The 16,421-nt window shown below is 31.6% G+C and overlaps 2 protein-coding genes across 2 annotated transcripts in view; one reads left to right on the forward strand and one right to left on the reverse strand.

The window, feature by feature from the left end:
- Positions 1 to 6,386, forward strand: part of LOC108909962 (ankyrin repeat domain-containing protein 13C) — a 17,723-nt gene extending 11,337 nt beyond the window's left edge. The window contains exons 9-10 of the mRNA XM_018714438.2: positions 1,676 to 1,923; positions 1,983 to 6,386. Coding sequence (XP_018569954.1) covers positions 1,676 to 1,923; positions 1,983 to 1,998 — 264 coding nt within the window. The 3' untranslated portion in view covers positions 1,999 to 6,386. The remainder of the gene's footprint in view (positions 1 to 1,675; positions 1,924 to 1,982) is intronic.
- Positions 6,387 to 12,469: 6,083 nt separating this feature from the next.
- Positions 12,470 to 16,421, reverse strand: part of LOC108909966 — a 16,575-nt gene continuing 12,623 nt past the window's right edge. Inside the window, exons 5-6 of the mRNA XM_023455824.1 lie at positions 14,469 to 14,702; positions 12,470 to 13,108 (exon numbers count right to left, since the gene is read on the reverse strand). Of these exons, the coding sequence (XP_023311592.1) occupies positions 12,497 to 13,108; positions 14,469 to 14,702 (846 nt within the window). The 3' untranslated portion in view covers positions 12,470 to 12,496. The remainder of the gene's footprint in view (positions 13,109 to 14,468; positions 14,703 to 16,421) is intronic.

Below are 16,421 nucleotides of genomic sequence, written 5' to 3' on the forward strand. Positions count from 1 at the left end.
TGTCACAAAAATTATTGTTAAACGAAATATTAATTAAAATTTCAATTTCGGAATTATTTTACTATTATTAAATAAATAAATGAAACTATGGCTCATTTAAAAAGTTTAATTTTTTTTACATATTAAGGCAAAGTAAATTTGTTTTTTCAATATTTTGTTAGCTATTTAATTACGATTTAAATGTAAAATTAAAGTGAAAATTCACAAATTATTTTCAAATTATTATTTATTGTTAAATGATTTAAAAAAGAATAAAAAGCATTTGAATTTATTGCAAAATTCTTAAAATTAAAAAATATTAAAAATAACGCGGTCGATAAAGTTACAATTTTAACTTCCTAAAATTTTAATATATAAAGTTTTTTTATTATATTTATTACTAATTTTATAAACATAATCGAAATTAATTCAAAAAATATTAATCACAACCATTTTCAATAATAGATATAAATAATGCGATACAATACAATTTAAAATTTAAAAATTTTTCTATTTTTATGAGAAATAATAATTTGAATATAATTTATGGATTTTTACTTTAATTTTACATTTAAATCGTAATTAAATAGTTAACAACATATTGAAAAATCAAGTTTACTTTGCCTTAATATGTAAAAGAAATAACTTTTTAAATGAACGATAGCTTCATTTATTTATTTAATAATAGTAAAATAATTCCGAAATTGAAATTTTAATTAATATTTCGTTTAACAATAATTTTTGNTGTAGCAATTTTTTTTATGATTGATTATATTTAAAAATCAATTATAATAAAAATATTTTACATTAATATTGGTATAAGTTGAAAATGGCAAAAGTAAAATATTCTTTCATAAACAATATAGCGGAATTTTTATTTTAAATTATTGCACAATTATAGCGTTCCAAGATTTAAAACGTAATATTTTATAATTTTTTTAGCACAGGGGTGATTTATAAGGGTTGAAAAGTGTTGTGAGATACAAATTCTTTCATAAGCAATGAGGGAATTTTTATTTCAAATAATTGCACCGTTAAAGCATTCCAAGCTTTCAAAAGTAATTTTTTATCATTTTTGTCAATACAGGGGCGGTTTTTAGGGGTTGAAAGGGAAAAATCCTTTTATTGGCTATAAGGTAACTTATTTTAAATAATTGCTCAATTCAATCATTCCAAATCTTTAAAAAGTAGTTTTTTATCATTATTTTTTGCATAGGGGTAGTTTTTAAGGGTTAAATAAAGAGTAGAAAAGATCAGATATATCATAAAACATGTTCGAGAACATGGAACATTATTTAATGTTTGTGCTTGAACAAGATTTTTATCAATAAAATGCTTAAAACTTAAATTTTTTCAATTTTTTTTTTCACTTTGGAGCAGTTTTTACCCCTAAAAAACAAATAGCGTCAATCGGGCTTATGTTACTTTTGAACTTGAGCCTAAGATGAGCCTTATTCTAAATTTTCATGCAAATCCGTGCAGTTTCAAAGAATTCGGAGGTTACAGCTGATTTTCAACTTCTCGGACTCGACAATAGTCAGCACTCGACTGCTTCTCGCAGTAAAATCGTAAAAATAAAGTTAAAAAGTAGACCGCAAGTAATTAATATTAAATTTAAAGCAAAATGTAATTGGATTTTTTTGCAAAAATCCCGTATATTTTTTATCCGGACGGTTTTAACCCCAACTTCCCGCAGAGTTCCGACTTCCCCCTCTCGGTGGAGATGCTGCTGAACGTGCTGGAAGTGATCGCGCCCTTCAAGCACTTCTCCAAGCTGCGCGACTTCATCACCTTCAAGCTGCCGACGGGCTTCCCCGTCAAGGTGGAGATCCCCATCCTGCCCACCGTCACAGCCAAGATCACATTCCAACACTTCGAGTTCCGAGACGACATTCCCAGGCACCTCTTCGCCACGCCCAAGGATTACGTGGAGGACCCCACGAGGTAATGTCCCCCTCGCCATCGGTAACGGAACTCGCAATTCGCAACTAATTCTGTCGCAGATTCCCCGACTTATGACGTCCCGAACTGCTCAACGCGTTCGAGGTGAGCTACGCGGGCAAGCCGCAGTTCCTGCTGCCCCACGACAGGAGACGGCTGCCGGGGCGCCCCTCCAGGCTGGCCAGGAGGCTGCGCAGGGGCAGGGAGGGCTGGTCCTCGGCCGGCGTCGATGTAAGTACAAACCAACCCACCGTTATCGTAGAGATCCCCATGCTGTTCACCCTCGGCAGCATCTACAGCACCAACTGTCTTCTTTATCTGGAGTAGAGGTCCTGGCGGAACGGGCGGGACGACGGGAAGGTCTCTTGTTTGGAAAAATTCGGTTTTTGCGGACGAGCGATAGTAAACAAAGTATACGAGTGCGAATTTGCACAACTTTGGGGGAATATCAGTGATTTTTATTTATTTTTGATGATTTGTTACTGTTTTTAAAAAAATCTTGTGGTGTTAGGTCTGGAGTGAGAGGCGGATGTCCTAGTTCGTTTTTTAATATTTCTCTTTTAAAAAGTCTGCCTGTGCGAGTTGGACCAAATTCTATACTTTTATAAGGGTTTGTCAAGTGTTTCGAGGAGATATGCAAAAGTAGTTCAAATGTCTCAGGCTCGATTTTTGAGAAAGATCACAACATTTTTTGATTTGTTCGAGAAGTACAAAGCTTTTTTTATTATTATTTACTGGTTTTGTGATATTAATTTTTTATTTATGAAAATAATTTATTTTTATAGAAGGCATTTGAACATTTGAACTATTTTTCTATCTTCAAAAATATGAGAAATTGCCTTGAGGTTTTTAGATAGAAATATAGTTTTAAGAAAATTACTGAAAGTAGTTCAAATGACTTGGGCTTAGTTTTTGAGAAAAATTGAAATGAAAACTTGATTTGTTCAAGTAATATACGTTTTTTATTTAACCGACTTTCTGATGTGCAATAATTTTTTACATTTATAGATACCAGATTTTAATTCAATTTCTTTAGAAATTAATTATGAGACATTTGAACTACTTTTTGCCTACCTCTCCAGGTCCTGAGAAAATTTACAAAAAGTAGTTCAAATGTCATGTTTGATTTTGGAGAAAAATTGAACATGGTAAATTTTTCCAGCTTATTTTCCTTAAAAAAAACCAAGGCCGAAACATTTGAACTACTTTTTATCTCTGAAAATGCGAGAAACAATCTCTGGAAGTTTCTCATATCCCGAGAAAATATACGTAGGTATTTCAAATGTCTTGGGCTCTAATTTTGGAAAAATTGAAACGGCAAAAGCCACAATTTGATTTATACAAGAAATTTTGAACGTTTTTTATTGTTAACTGTCTTTGTGATGTCAAATAATTTTTTATATATGAAAATTGTTAGTTTTTATAAGCAAATTCCAGTTCAATTTCCTTAAAAACCAAGGCCGAGACATTTGAACTACTTTTTCCTGCCTTCAAAAATATGAAACACTGCCCCGGGAGGTTTTCAGATTGCCTTAAAAAATACCTACACGAAAAGTAGTTCAAATGACAGGCTCAATTTTTGAAGAAAATTGAAACGAAAACGGCATAGAATTTTTTTATTTAGCCGACTGTAAATGTCCAATATTTTTTTTATTTGTGGAAATTGTTTATATTTATAGATTCCAGATTTTAGTTCGATTTCTTTAGAAACCAATTATGAGACATTTGAACTACTTTTTTGTCTAACTCGAAAAATATGAGACTGCTCAGTGGTTTCCAGGTTCTGAGAAAATTTACAGAAAGTAGTTCAAATGTCTTATTCTCTATTTTGGAGAAGAATTGAAATGGTGAATATTTTATTCCTTAAAATGCAAAGGCTGAAACATTTGAACTACTTTTTGTTTACCTCGAAAAATGTGAGAAACAATCCCGGGAAACTTCTACTTTAAATGTTTTGGACACTATTTTTGAAAAAATTGAAACTAAAAACCACGATTTGATTTATACAAGAAATTTTGAGCATTTTTTATTGATAACTGGTTTTGTGATCAAATAATTTTCTATGTCTGAGAATTGTTAGTTCTTAATAGATTCCAGATTTCAGTTCGATTTCCTTAAAAACCAAGGGCGAGACATTTGAACTACTTTTTGTTTATCTTGAAAAATCTGAAAACTGCCCCGGGTGGTTTCTAAATTGTACTGAGGAATTTTACAAAAAGTAGTTCAAATGTCTTGGGCTCGATTTTCAATACAAAAAATTCTATTTGCTTTCTATCGCAGATTTCAATTATAAATCGCTACCGAGACATTTGAACTACTCTTTATCTATCCTTGAAAATGACAAGAAACCCTTCGAAAGCGTCGAATTTGGCTCACCTTATTTATATAAATTTTTTTAGTGACTTTTTGCTCAAGTCTCACCCCTGAGACGTTCCGTTGCCCCGCCCATTACACTTACTACGTTTCTTAATATATCATCAGTATTTTTTAGCTCTTGCTTTAACGTTCGCTGTTACGTTAGGATTAATAGGGTTAGACGCAGAACATTTATGTTCGACTGCCCGTTTTTTCATTTTCGATCGCCGGAGCGGTTGAAGTACTTTAAAAAGAAATGGGTTGCGCGATCTTGTTGGTAATGTTGATAGGTATAACGACAGGGTACTATTCGTCTGTGTTGTCCTCGTTTTGTTAACAAGCCTTGGGTTATTGTTAAGCGTAAACTTTGAGTTAGTCGTTGTGGATGTTTATCGTTTTAGGAGACAAAAAAAAAGTCGTTTGTCGTGTGACGTTTTCGTAATGTCGAGAGGAAAAAATCACATACTATTTTTTTTAACCTTAAAATTATGTACGTTAATACCAAGGATTGTTTAAAAAGTTCACACTCTAAGTTTTTTAAGGAAAATTTTATTTACGTTAAAAATATTTTGAATCAGAGATTTCTTTCTTGTTTTATATTGAAATTTAATTTTACGTGTGGCATCACTGAGCGAAATGATTCTCCGCTAGATGGCGCTACGGTTTCGTTGACAATTGAAAGAAATGGTAGCAAACCATCGTTGCCAGATTGGGCGATTTGTCTCAAATTAGACGATTTTTTGGTTGCAAAACTTGTAGTAAAAGTAATTTGTACATGTGAAATACTAATCATGGAAAGTATATAAAAACTAGACACTTTACTTATAAACTGTTTTTTTCTTTCAAATATAAGTGAACTTTTTAGATATCCTCCGAGTTCTTCTTCAGTTTTTTTTAATTTCTTACACTTAAGCTTTTTTATTCCTGGTCACGTTCAAACGAAAGGCTCTTTTATAACTCTTTGTTCAATTTAGCTTTATTAAATTAATTTTTAACAGTTTTGGGCATTATGTATTTTTTTACAGTATTTTTAGTTAATTTCAGCAAATGTGGGTAATAGGACACTTTAATATGTTTTTAATGTCTATCCAGACCACGGAAATGCTAGGGATAGAAAATATGTTAATATAAACGCAAAAAAAAAAGAAAAATTCGAGGTATACGTTGGCCTGGTACGGAAAAACTTTTTATTTGTGTTTTTTTTTAGTTTCGTCTATTTTTTACACTCTAATTTCAGATTATTTATATTTTTCTTATGATTTTTTTTATACAGTTTTTATGCCCCTTGTACATTCTTCGTATCGTTCTCGTTGTGTACTTGGCCACCCTATATCTTAAATTTAGAAAAGCGGCAGCTAACATAGTCTTAGTTTCATATGGGACAGTTCCGACTAACCTTTTTAGACTCTGCAGCTCGTACGGGGGCCTACACTTTCATCTTTCAAAATTCTCCACATTCAGAGAATCGACTGCCAGAAATTTACACGTATATACATATAAAAACGTCAATTAATATACTCTCGAGAAAGTTAAGCGAATTCACAAACGTTTAAGTTGTGAGAGTGGAGGCCCTCGTTGGGAGTAGCCGTCTTGCCTGTGAACGGTGTGACTGTTTCCTTAAACTTAGCAGGTGTCGTTGGCAGCGCTATGAATTTCGTCGAAATAAAATTAGAGTGCATCCTTTTTTTAATTTTTGACGTATTTTGACGATTTATAGCGCTGTTTGGTCGACTTTTATCAAGTGGCACCTCACGTACATACGATTTACGTTTCCCAATGTACATTTGTAAAAACGTACTTTTGTTGTTATTCCGTATTTTAATTATTTATTTCACTAGGTATAATTGTTGTACACTTGTATAGATTTAAAAGAGAACCTGAAACTTTTATCAGTAATATACATTTTATGTAAGACGTACTTTCTTTTCCGAACCCTTCCATCGGACACATACGTAGGTGCGTCACAAAGAATGGAGTCAATATCGTTGGAACATTCTTTCGTAAAATCCTTAGTTTTTGCGCTAGTGTTTATATTAGTTTTTCAAGGGTCAAAAACGGTGTATATCGACTCGGAGATGAATTTGCTGTATTAAAAAAGTAGTATTAAAAAATAAGTAGAATCCTAGAATATTCCAGAATGTCGAGTATTAACTAGAAGGCTATGCTTTCATATTTAAACATAAAATTTAATTCCAAGCAATTTTTCCTCATTACTCTTTCACGTAGCGTTAAGATTTAAGGTACTTTACTCTTTACTGTTTTCACCTTTTCCAAATTTTTGAATACCCTGTACAATAAATTGAACAAATGACAAGGGCTTCTGGACAAGCAAAAATTTTTATGAAGAATGATTATTTTTGTCAATTGAAATTTTGTATCCATTTCAGGTATAGGCAAGCCGAACTGGGGACACCCTGTATATTAAGAATTTAATCGAACTTTTTTACATGGGATTTCGTTTTCTTCTTCGATATTATATCCATCAACTTCTTCATCTTCAAACTCAAAATAATTATTAATTTCCGCCTTGTCTAACATTCTCGCACTCTACTTCTACTTCTTCGATCGAATCGATTTTTTTTGAAAGATTTGATTTGTTTGAATATTCACAGTTATTCTAATTGTTTATAAGTACAAAAATTCAACCAATGTTTAAACAAGCGCCAGAGCCCTCCTAACTGACGGATTGGAATTTTTCAAAAAGCATTTGAAAGCTTGAGAGCCCTTCGATATGCGATTAAATTTTTAAGTAACTAAGGGCCTTGATTTTTGCTGTGCAAAATTTTGAAAGTTTGCAAATTTTTTTTCAAAATTTGGATTGCAAAATCTATCAAACCGATTTTGATGAAATTTGGTATAATGATTCTACATAACATGGAGGTTCTATACCCAATTTAAAGATCCCAAAAAAATTCCCTAAAAAGTATTGTTTTTTAACCCCATTTTTGGCGATTTTTTCGATTTTTACCATAATACTCATACACCAGGAAAATTAGCGAAAATAAAAGAGAAACTCGAAAAAAGTCCTATCTGCTAGATTATTGTAAAATTGTCTAAAGGAACATAATACAAGACATCTCTCGTCTCGTGAGTCAAAAACTTTTATTAGCTAACTTTTCTTAAACAAATAAGTGAGGAAAACAGTTTTTTCACTTTGCAGGGAAAACCATCAATTTTAGCGAAAAGTGACTCACAGACAGCTTATAGGGAGTAAAATTATCTACAAAATGAGACTGGTTAAATTAAAATCGGTTAATAAACAAAAAAGTTATTGCAAAAAAACAAGAAAAGTGCCCATTTTTTCATTTGTTTATAACTATCGCATTTATTGTTAAAATTTTATAAAACCTATGACAAGTTGAGGGTTTTGTCATACTTTAAAAGTGTGCCAAAAGTGGGCGCTGTAGGTGCAATAGTTTTCGCACAATTCTATTTGTTTATAGCGGAGGCTCCAAAAGTTATGAACTTTAAGCCTCTGTACAGACGTTAATTTTCAATCAAACATGATTCTGAAAGCGTCATTGTAATCTTAAAGACGCAATTAAGCGACCTATTAAAAAATATCACCGTTTTTTTGACATTAACATTCTCAAATTGTGCATTAAAAAACCGTGCGTTTTTCGCTTATAAACAATTTGAATAACATTGTTGCTATTTATGCTATCTCACCGAAAATAGATGCAATGGATAGCTGGAAAAAAAATACAGTTTTAAAATAAAAAAAGTGCCCTCTACGACCAACAGGAGCCAAGATAAGAATCTTTTTTTAAAAAATCGTAGCGCAATTGTTTATAAATATTAAGACTTGAATTTTTCGCAAAATAAAGTTTACGACGTAAACTACGATTTCCCGTGAATTGCATTGAAAAATGTGGAAAATTAACGACTCACGAGCCCTTTAAAGAGAAGGTACTCGCTAAGTAAACTGTCCGGCGGCCGGCGGCGTGGTGGTGGGGGAAGTGCGCGCTGTAAATTTTGCAATATCTCGGCTTCTATTCATCGTAGAAACTTTTTTTTTTTTTAAACTGGGGTAGCTCGACGAAAAAATAACAATGGGCATATTTACGAATTCGTAGAATAGCCCTGAACCCCAGAAAAAATGCATCTTTTATAATTAATTTTTTTTAATTTACAAAAATGTCACAAAAATTATTGTTAAACGAAATATTAATTAAAATTTCAATTTCGGAATTATTTTACTATTATTAAATAAATAAATGAAGCTATCGTTCATTTAAAAAGTTATTTCTTTTACATATTAAGGCAAAGTAAACTTGTTTTTTCAATATTTTGTTAGCTATTTAATTACGATTTAAATGTAAAATTAAAGTAAAAATTCATAAATTATTTTCAAATTATTATTTCTCATAAAAATAGAAAAAATTTTAAATTTTAAATTGTATTATATTGCATTATTTATATCTATTATTGAAAATGGTTGTGATTAATATTTTTTGAATTAATTTTGATTATGTTTATAAAATTAGTAATAAATATAATAAAAAAACTTTATATATTAAAATTTCAGGAAGTTAAAATTGTAATTTTATCGACCGCGTTATTTTTAATATTTTTTAATTTTGAGAATTTTGCAATAAATTCAAATGCTTTTTATTCTTTTTTAAATCTTTTAACAATAAATAATAATTTGAAAATAATTTGTGAATTTTTACTTTAATTTTACATTTAAATCGTAATTAAATAGCTAACAAAATATTGAAAAAACAAGTTTACTTTGCCTTAATATGTAAAAAAAATAACTTTTTAAATGAACGATAGCTTCATTTATTTATTTAATAATAGTAAAATAATTCCGAAATTGAAATTTTAATTAATATTTCGTTTAACTAACGTTTAATTTTTGTCACATTTTTGTAAATTTAAAAAAATTAAGTATAAAAGATGCATTTTTTCTGGGGTTCAGGGCTATTCTACGAATTCGTAAATATGCCCATTGTTATTTTTTCGTCGAGCTAACCCATTTAAAAAAAAATAAGTTTCTACGATGAATAGAAGCCGAGATATTGCAAAATTTACAGCGCGCACTTATTTGAACTTTGGATTTAACTTTTCTCGCCCGCGCGACCGCTTGGACGAGCTTCCCCCACCACCACGCCGCCGGCCGCCGGACAGTTTACTTAGCGAGTACCTTCTCTTTAAAGGGCTCGTGAGTCGTTAATTTTCCACATTTTTCAATGCAATTCACGGGAAATCGTAGTTTACGTCGTAAACTTTATTTTGCGAAAAATTCAAGTCTTAATATTTATAAACAATTGCGCTACGATTTTTTAAAAAAAAATTCTTATCTTGGCTCCTGTTGGTCGTAGAGGGTACTTTTTTTATTTTAAAACTGTATTTTTTTGCCAGCTATCCATTGCATCTATTTTCGGTGAGATAGCATAAATAGCAACAATGTTATTCAAATTGTTTATAAGCGAAAAACGCACGGTTTTTTAATGCACAATTTGAGAATGTTAATGTCAAAAAAACGGTGATATTTTTTAATAGGTCGCTTAATTGCGTCTTTAAGATTACAATGACGCTTTCAGAATCATGTTTGATTGAAAATTAACGCCTGTACAGAGGCTTAAAGTTCATAACTTTTGGAGCCTCCGCTATAAACAAATAGAATTGTGCGAAAACTATTGCACCTACAGCGCCCACTTTTGGCATACTTTTAAAGTATGACAAAACCCTCAACTTGCCATAGGTTTTATAAAATTTTAACAATAAATGCGATAGTTATAAACAAATTAAAAATGGGCACTTTTCTTGTTTTTTTTGCAATAACTTTTTTGTTTATTAACCGATTTCAATTTAACAGGTCTCATTTTGTAGATAATTTCACTCCCTACAAACTGTCTGGGAGTCACTTTTCGCTAAAATTGATGGTTTTCCCTGCAAAGTGAAAAAACTGTTTTCCTCACTTATTTGTTGAAATAGAAAAATTAGCTAATAAAAGTTTTTGACTCACGAGACGAGAGATGTCTTGTTATTATGTTCCTTTAAACAATTTTAGAATAATCTGGCGGATAGGACTTTTTTCGAGTAAAAAAAAAATTTAATTTGCTTGGTCTATCATGATTCATTCAATTTGTAACTAAAAACTTGTAAAAAATTTAATTACAAACATTTTTTCCTCTTCCATGTTCGCCTAAAATCAACTCTTGAAAAGATACATAATTAAAGAGGAAGAAAAATATGACATTTTTCGAATTTTTTTAACATATTATGTCGCCAAAAGTTAAGTTCACGCGCATAGAAAAATTTTCATTTCTAAAATCTCCGTAGATATACGATTCACCCAAATATGGACTTTTTGAAACGGATACCGTGTGGACTATGAGGTATATTGGTTAATAGAAATTTCAAATTCCTACTTAAAATTCTAGTTCAAACTCGAAATTTCATGGTTTAAATTGAAAGTTTCAAGTTCAAAATTTCAAATTTAAATTCCGTATTTCGAAATTTCAATCTCAAACTCGAGAGGTAGTAATTTTAATCATAAAAAAATAACATAATTATTAAACCTATACCTTATTAAACGTTTTGAAACTGAACTTGTAACTACGAATTTGAAATACGAAATTTCGAATTCAAACATGAAATTTTGAGTTCAAATTTAAGATTTCTCAGTAACGATTTTAATCATAAAAACCTTACACCTCGAAATTCAAATTTAAACTTGAAACTTTGAGATTGAACTTGAAATTTCGAATTTAAACTTGAAATTTTACTTTTCAAATTCGCAGTTTCTTGTTTCAAACTCGAAATATCAAGGTCAATCAAAACTTCTATTTAAAATTCAATCTTTCAATTTAATATTTGAAAATTCAAGATCGGACTCGAAATTTAACAATAGCGATTTTAATCACAAAAATTTAAATAATTATTAAACCAATATCCAGAATTTCGAAGTTAAACATTAGAAATCTAGTTTGAAATACGAAATTTGGAATTAAAACTTGAAATTTGAGTTCAAACTTGAAGTTTTATGTTTCAAATTACAAGTTTCTTGTTTCAAACTCGAAATTTCAAGTTCAAATGCGAAACTTCAAGTTTTAATTGCGAAATTTCAGGTTTAAAACTCGAGTTTCGTATTTCATACTTGAACTTCCACTTCAATCTCAAAATGTCAAATTTAAATTTGAACTTTCAATTTCCTGTACGAAATTTCAAGTACAAACTCAATAATGACTAAAATATATGTCATAGAAAATGTATTATTAATCAGTAAACCCGTATTTCGAGATTTAGAACTTGAAATTTTGAGAATGAACTCGAAATTTCGAATTTGAAATACGAAATTTAGAGTTCAAGCTTGAAATGTCATGTTTAAAATTCGAAAGTTTAAATTGGGAATTTCTCAGTAGGGATTAATCATAAAAAATTAAAATAATTAGTAAATCTGTAACTCCAAATTTAGAATTTAAACTTGCAATTTAGAGATTGCACTTGATATTGAAACTTGAGAGAAATTTCGAATTGCTACTTAAAATTATAGTTCAAACTCAAAATTTCATGGTTTAATTTAGAAGCTTCGTGTTTCAAATTCGAAATTTCAAGTTCATTCTCAAAATTTCAAATTGGAAATTTAAATTCCATATTTCGAAATTTCAATCTCAAATTCAAGGTAGTTATTTTAATCATAAAAAAATAATATAATTATCAAACCTATACCTCCAATTTTGAAATTGAGTTGGAACTACGAATTTGAAATACGAAATTTCGAATTCAAATCATAAAAAAAAACTTACACCTCGAAATTCAAATTTAAACTTGAAATTTTGAGATTGAACTTGAAATTTGGAATTTAAATTATGAAATTTTGAAATTTCGGATTTGAAGTATGAAATTTCAAATACAAATTTGAAATTTCGAATTCAAACTTGAAATTTTACGTTTCATTTAATATTTGAACATTTTAGATCAAATTCGAAATGTTTCGATAGCAATTTTAATCACGAAAAAATTAAAATAATTACAAAACCAAAATTTCTAATTTGAATACGAAATTTCGAGTTTGAAATGCGAAATTTTGAATTAAAACCTGAAATTTGTGTTCGAATTTGAAATTTTATTTTTCAAATCAGAAATTGTTTCATGTTTCAAACTCGCAAATTCAAGTTCAAAATCTAGATTTCCATTTTTCTTCTTTCACATCACTTTTTTCCCTATTTTTATCACACCCACTTTCATCGATAACATCGCTAATCTCGCGTCAGTTTTCATCGACATCGCTTATCGGCTTCCGTTTACCGCTTGCGTCATCGTTCTGTGACGTATCACCTTCTCTCTCATCTTCGGAACCCTCGCTCTTCTCGCTCCCTTCCTCTTCCTCACTGTCAACGCCTGTCTCTTCTCTGTCATCATCGCTACTTTCCTCGTCCAGGGTTTTCAGCCACTCTATCAGATCCACTATCGTTTGGCCCTCCTTATTAGCGATAGTAGTGTCGGCTCCGTTCTCAATAAAATAAATTACCAGGTAAACGTAACCCCTCAACGCCGCCGCGTGGAACGCAGTGTTTAAATCCCCGTTTGTAGCGTTGACTTGGCTGCCGTGCTTCACTAAGTACTTCACCACCTCCAGGTGGCCTTCGTGGGAAGCGTCGTGTAGGGGAGTGCATTGGTCGACGTCCAAGACGTCTACGTCGACGCGGCATTTTTTTATGAGGTACTTGACGACGTTCAGCTTGCCGACCGAGGCTGCTATGTGTAGCGCTGTGGTGTACGCTCCGGTGGGCGCCGCGCCCCGTTTGATCAGGAACTTGATTATTTTGAGGGTGCCCTTGCGGGCCGCCAAGAGTAAGGCCGACTCGCCGTAGCTGTTTGCCTAGAAGAAGAAAAAAGTAACGCTTTGAGTGTTTTAAAAAGTAGACTGATCAAAATAACTCATTTAGAGGAAAAAAAAAGAAAACTGTTACCAGGACTTTTATAAGTGGAAATGGTAAAGGGGCTTATAATAAACGAAAAAAAAAAAAATAAATGCGTGAGCGAGGGTTGATATGGGGGGTTGAAAAGTTGTGAAAAATTGTATCATTGCGAAAGTTGACGTCAAACAAAAAAGTATCCAACACAAAAGTTGTAGATCATGCGAAAATATACAACTTTTGTAGAGGTCACTTTTTAAGATAACCTCAAAATTTCCGAGAAAAATGCGAAAAACAGTTTTTTTTTCCTTATTTTTCGTTTTTTATTTCTCATTTCCGCAAAAATAACTTAATTTTAACGAAACTTGGTGAAAGTACAAGGTGATTCACTATATTTTGACCCCCCATTAACTTTTTTGTTTTAAGAGATAAAAAAATGTAAAATACAAAAGTTTACTATGCTCGACAGGGAACGTTCTAATATGTAAAAATATACAGGGTGTTCCATTTAAATTAACAAAGTTAACACCCGCGGCCATTTTGTTTGGACTTCATTTGTTTTTCAAATGTCATTTTCGAAAAATTCATAAAAAATCGTGCAACTTTTGTATTTTAAATTTTTTTAAGTTCAGAAAATGTGGAAAATTCGAATGGAAACCCCTAATTTCTTAAATACGTTAAATTAATTAGGGGTTTCCATTTAAAAATTTCGAGTTTTCCACATTTTCGATAAATATTTTTTCGACCACCCTGTATAAAAACTGGAAAATTTTCATGTCAAATTCGATGAATCTGCATCTGTCAATTTTTGCTTAAAAATCGAAATATCTGGGAAACGGTCAGTCCTAAATATGGAGTGTGCTATATGGTTTCTACTTAAAAATAGACGCTCTTTCCAAAAATGCAATAATATACAGGGGGTTCCATTTAAAATATGAAAGTTAGTATCCACTTCCGGTATAACCGGAAGTACGATGACCTTGAAAATATTTTAGCTTGTAGGCCCCACTTTCCGTATCACACCATTACAATTTCAAAAAAAATCCTTCCAGCGGTTTCCCAGATATCCATCGATGGAGTTCGTGGTGGGACATCCTGATAAACAACTTTTATAACTAATAAATTAATTTTAAAACCGTTTTGCTGCAAATTTTAAGAATTTTTTTTTATCCCCCCCCTAACTTTACATTCTGGCTACGCCACTGGCTCACGCATTAATTTTTTTTAGGTTTATTATAAGCCCTTTTAACATTTCCACTTATCCAAGTAATAATTTTTTTTCTCTAAGTGTAATTTGGTTGGACTAAAGTGACATTTTCCTACCTTATTCAAATTTACTCCCGCCTTGTCCGCGAGATACTCCACCACGTCCGAGTGTCTTCCGAGGGCGGCTCTGTGCAGGGGCGTCTCTCCGTTCGCGTTCTCAAAGTTGACGTTAGCCCCCCTTTCGACCAGGGCTACAACCACGTTGAGGTGGCCCATGGAACAAGCGTCGTGGAGGGGTGTGTTCAGTTCCATGTCGGTCGCGTCTACGAACGTGCCTTTGTCTTCTTCCGGCTGCGCAGAGAGAGAGAGACGTTTATTTATTTATTTGTACGCATGCCAACCCAGCTTAATGCTAACAAACTTTACTGTGAATGAAACAAATATATCGTTGATAAATGAGGAACATAGTCAAAGGCCCTAAAGAGACCCTTGCGGCGTACCTGACGTAATTAAACTAGAACTAATAGCTGCGACACGTGTCCCAAAATGATATAACAAAATTCATAAATTTTAAAAAATCGCTGAAACAGGTTAATTAATAAATGGCTTTTTGGCTTTCAAATATCACTAGAAACGAAAATTTTTCTATGCGCATAAAAAAACGTGGGCTTAACTTTTGGCGGAACAATGTGTTAAAAATATTCGAAAAATGTCATATTTTTCTTCCTATTTAATTATGTATCTTTTCAAGAGTTGACTTTAGGCGAAAATGGAAGAGGAAAAAATGTTTGTAATTAAATTTTTTACAAAACATGACTAGTTACAAATCGAATGAATCATGATTATTATCGTAAAAATCGCCAAAAATGAGGTCAAAAACAATACTTTTTGGGAAATTCTTTTGTGGTATTTAAATTGAGTATAGGACCTTCATACTTGGCTCAAGAAAACTTCATATTATCTAGAATCATCACACCAAATTTCATCAAAATCGGTTAGATAGATTTTGCATAATAATTTTGCAATTCAGATGTTGAAAAAAAAAATTGCAAATTTTAAAAATTTTTCACAGCAGAAACCAAGACCCTTAGATACTTGAAAATTTAATCACATACAGGGTGTTTCTAAAATAAGATTCCAAACTTCTGCTGCGTTTATAACTCATTAAAATAAGCCAAAAAGTTCCTATTAACATGTGCCCTAAAACGCACCCTTAGGAAGTTATATGCCCTTAAAAGGGCTCAAACAAAACTGATTTTTTTTTTCTACTTAAATTTTATCAATAACTTAAATTGTTGAGCGTTGTGGCAACGTCGGTCTTTTATTTGCCATGGTAAACAGATTTTTGTAATGTTTGGCCTAATAACTTAAAGAGCAGAGTAATTTTCAAACTCAATTTACTCGAAAACCATTGGAAATATCGATTTAGACAAAGATAATATTTTTTACGTAAAATTGTTAAAATTTTATAAGTCTGTAGAGAAAATTGTAAAGAAATTGAAATAAAAAAAATTACGGGGCGAAAACCCCCTTCACCAACCTAAATGGAGTAGCCCATGTTATTTAACGCAAAAAGTTATGTAAGACTCATAATTTTTTTTCTATTTATTTGCGACCGTTTTGTCAATAACAGAAAAAAAAACAGTTTTGTTTGAGTCCTTTTAAGAGCATATAACTTCCTAAGGGTGCGTTTTAGTGCACATGTTAATACGAACTTATTGGCTTATTTTAATGAGTTATAAACGCAGGAGAAGTTTGGAATCCTATTTTAGAAACACCCTGTATAGAAGGGCTCTCAAGCTTTCAAACTTTTTTTGAAAAATTCGAATCCGTCAATTAGGAGAGCTCTGGCGCTTGTTTAAACATTGGTCAAAAAATAACACTGTAATACAGGTTGTAGAGATTCTTTTCCTAACGGTATACAGGGTGTCTCATAATTAGCTGCCAACCATGAACAGGCCGATTCTATGATCAAAACTAAGTAAAAAAGTTCATATGAACATGGGTCCGGAAATGCTTCCTAAGGGCACAGGGACCCATTGAAGAGGGAGGAATGGAAATCATTTTTTT

Source organism: Anoplophora glabripennis, unplaced genomic scaffold (genome assembly GCF_000390285.2).
Source record: "Anoplophora glabripennis isolate ALB-LARVAE unplaced genomic scaffold, Agla_2.0 scaffold654, whole genome shotgun sequence".
In the NCBI taxonomy this organism is placed as follows: Eukaryota; Metazoa; Arthropoda; class Insecta; order Coleoptera; family Cerambycidae; genus Anoplophora; species Anoplophora glabripennis.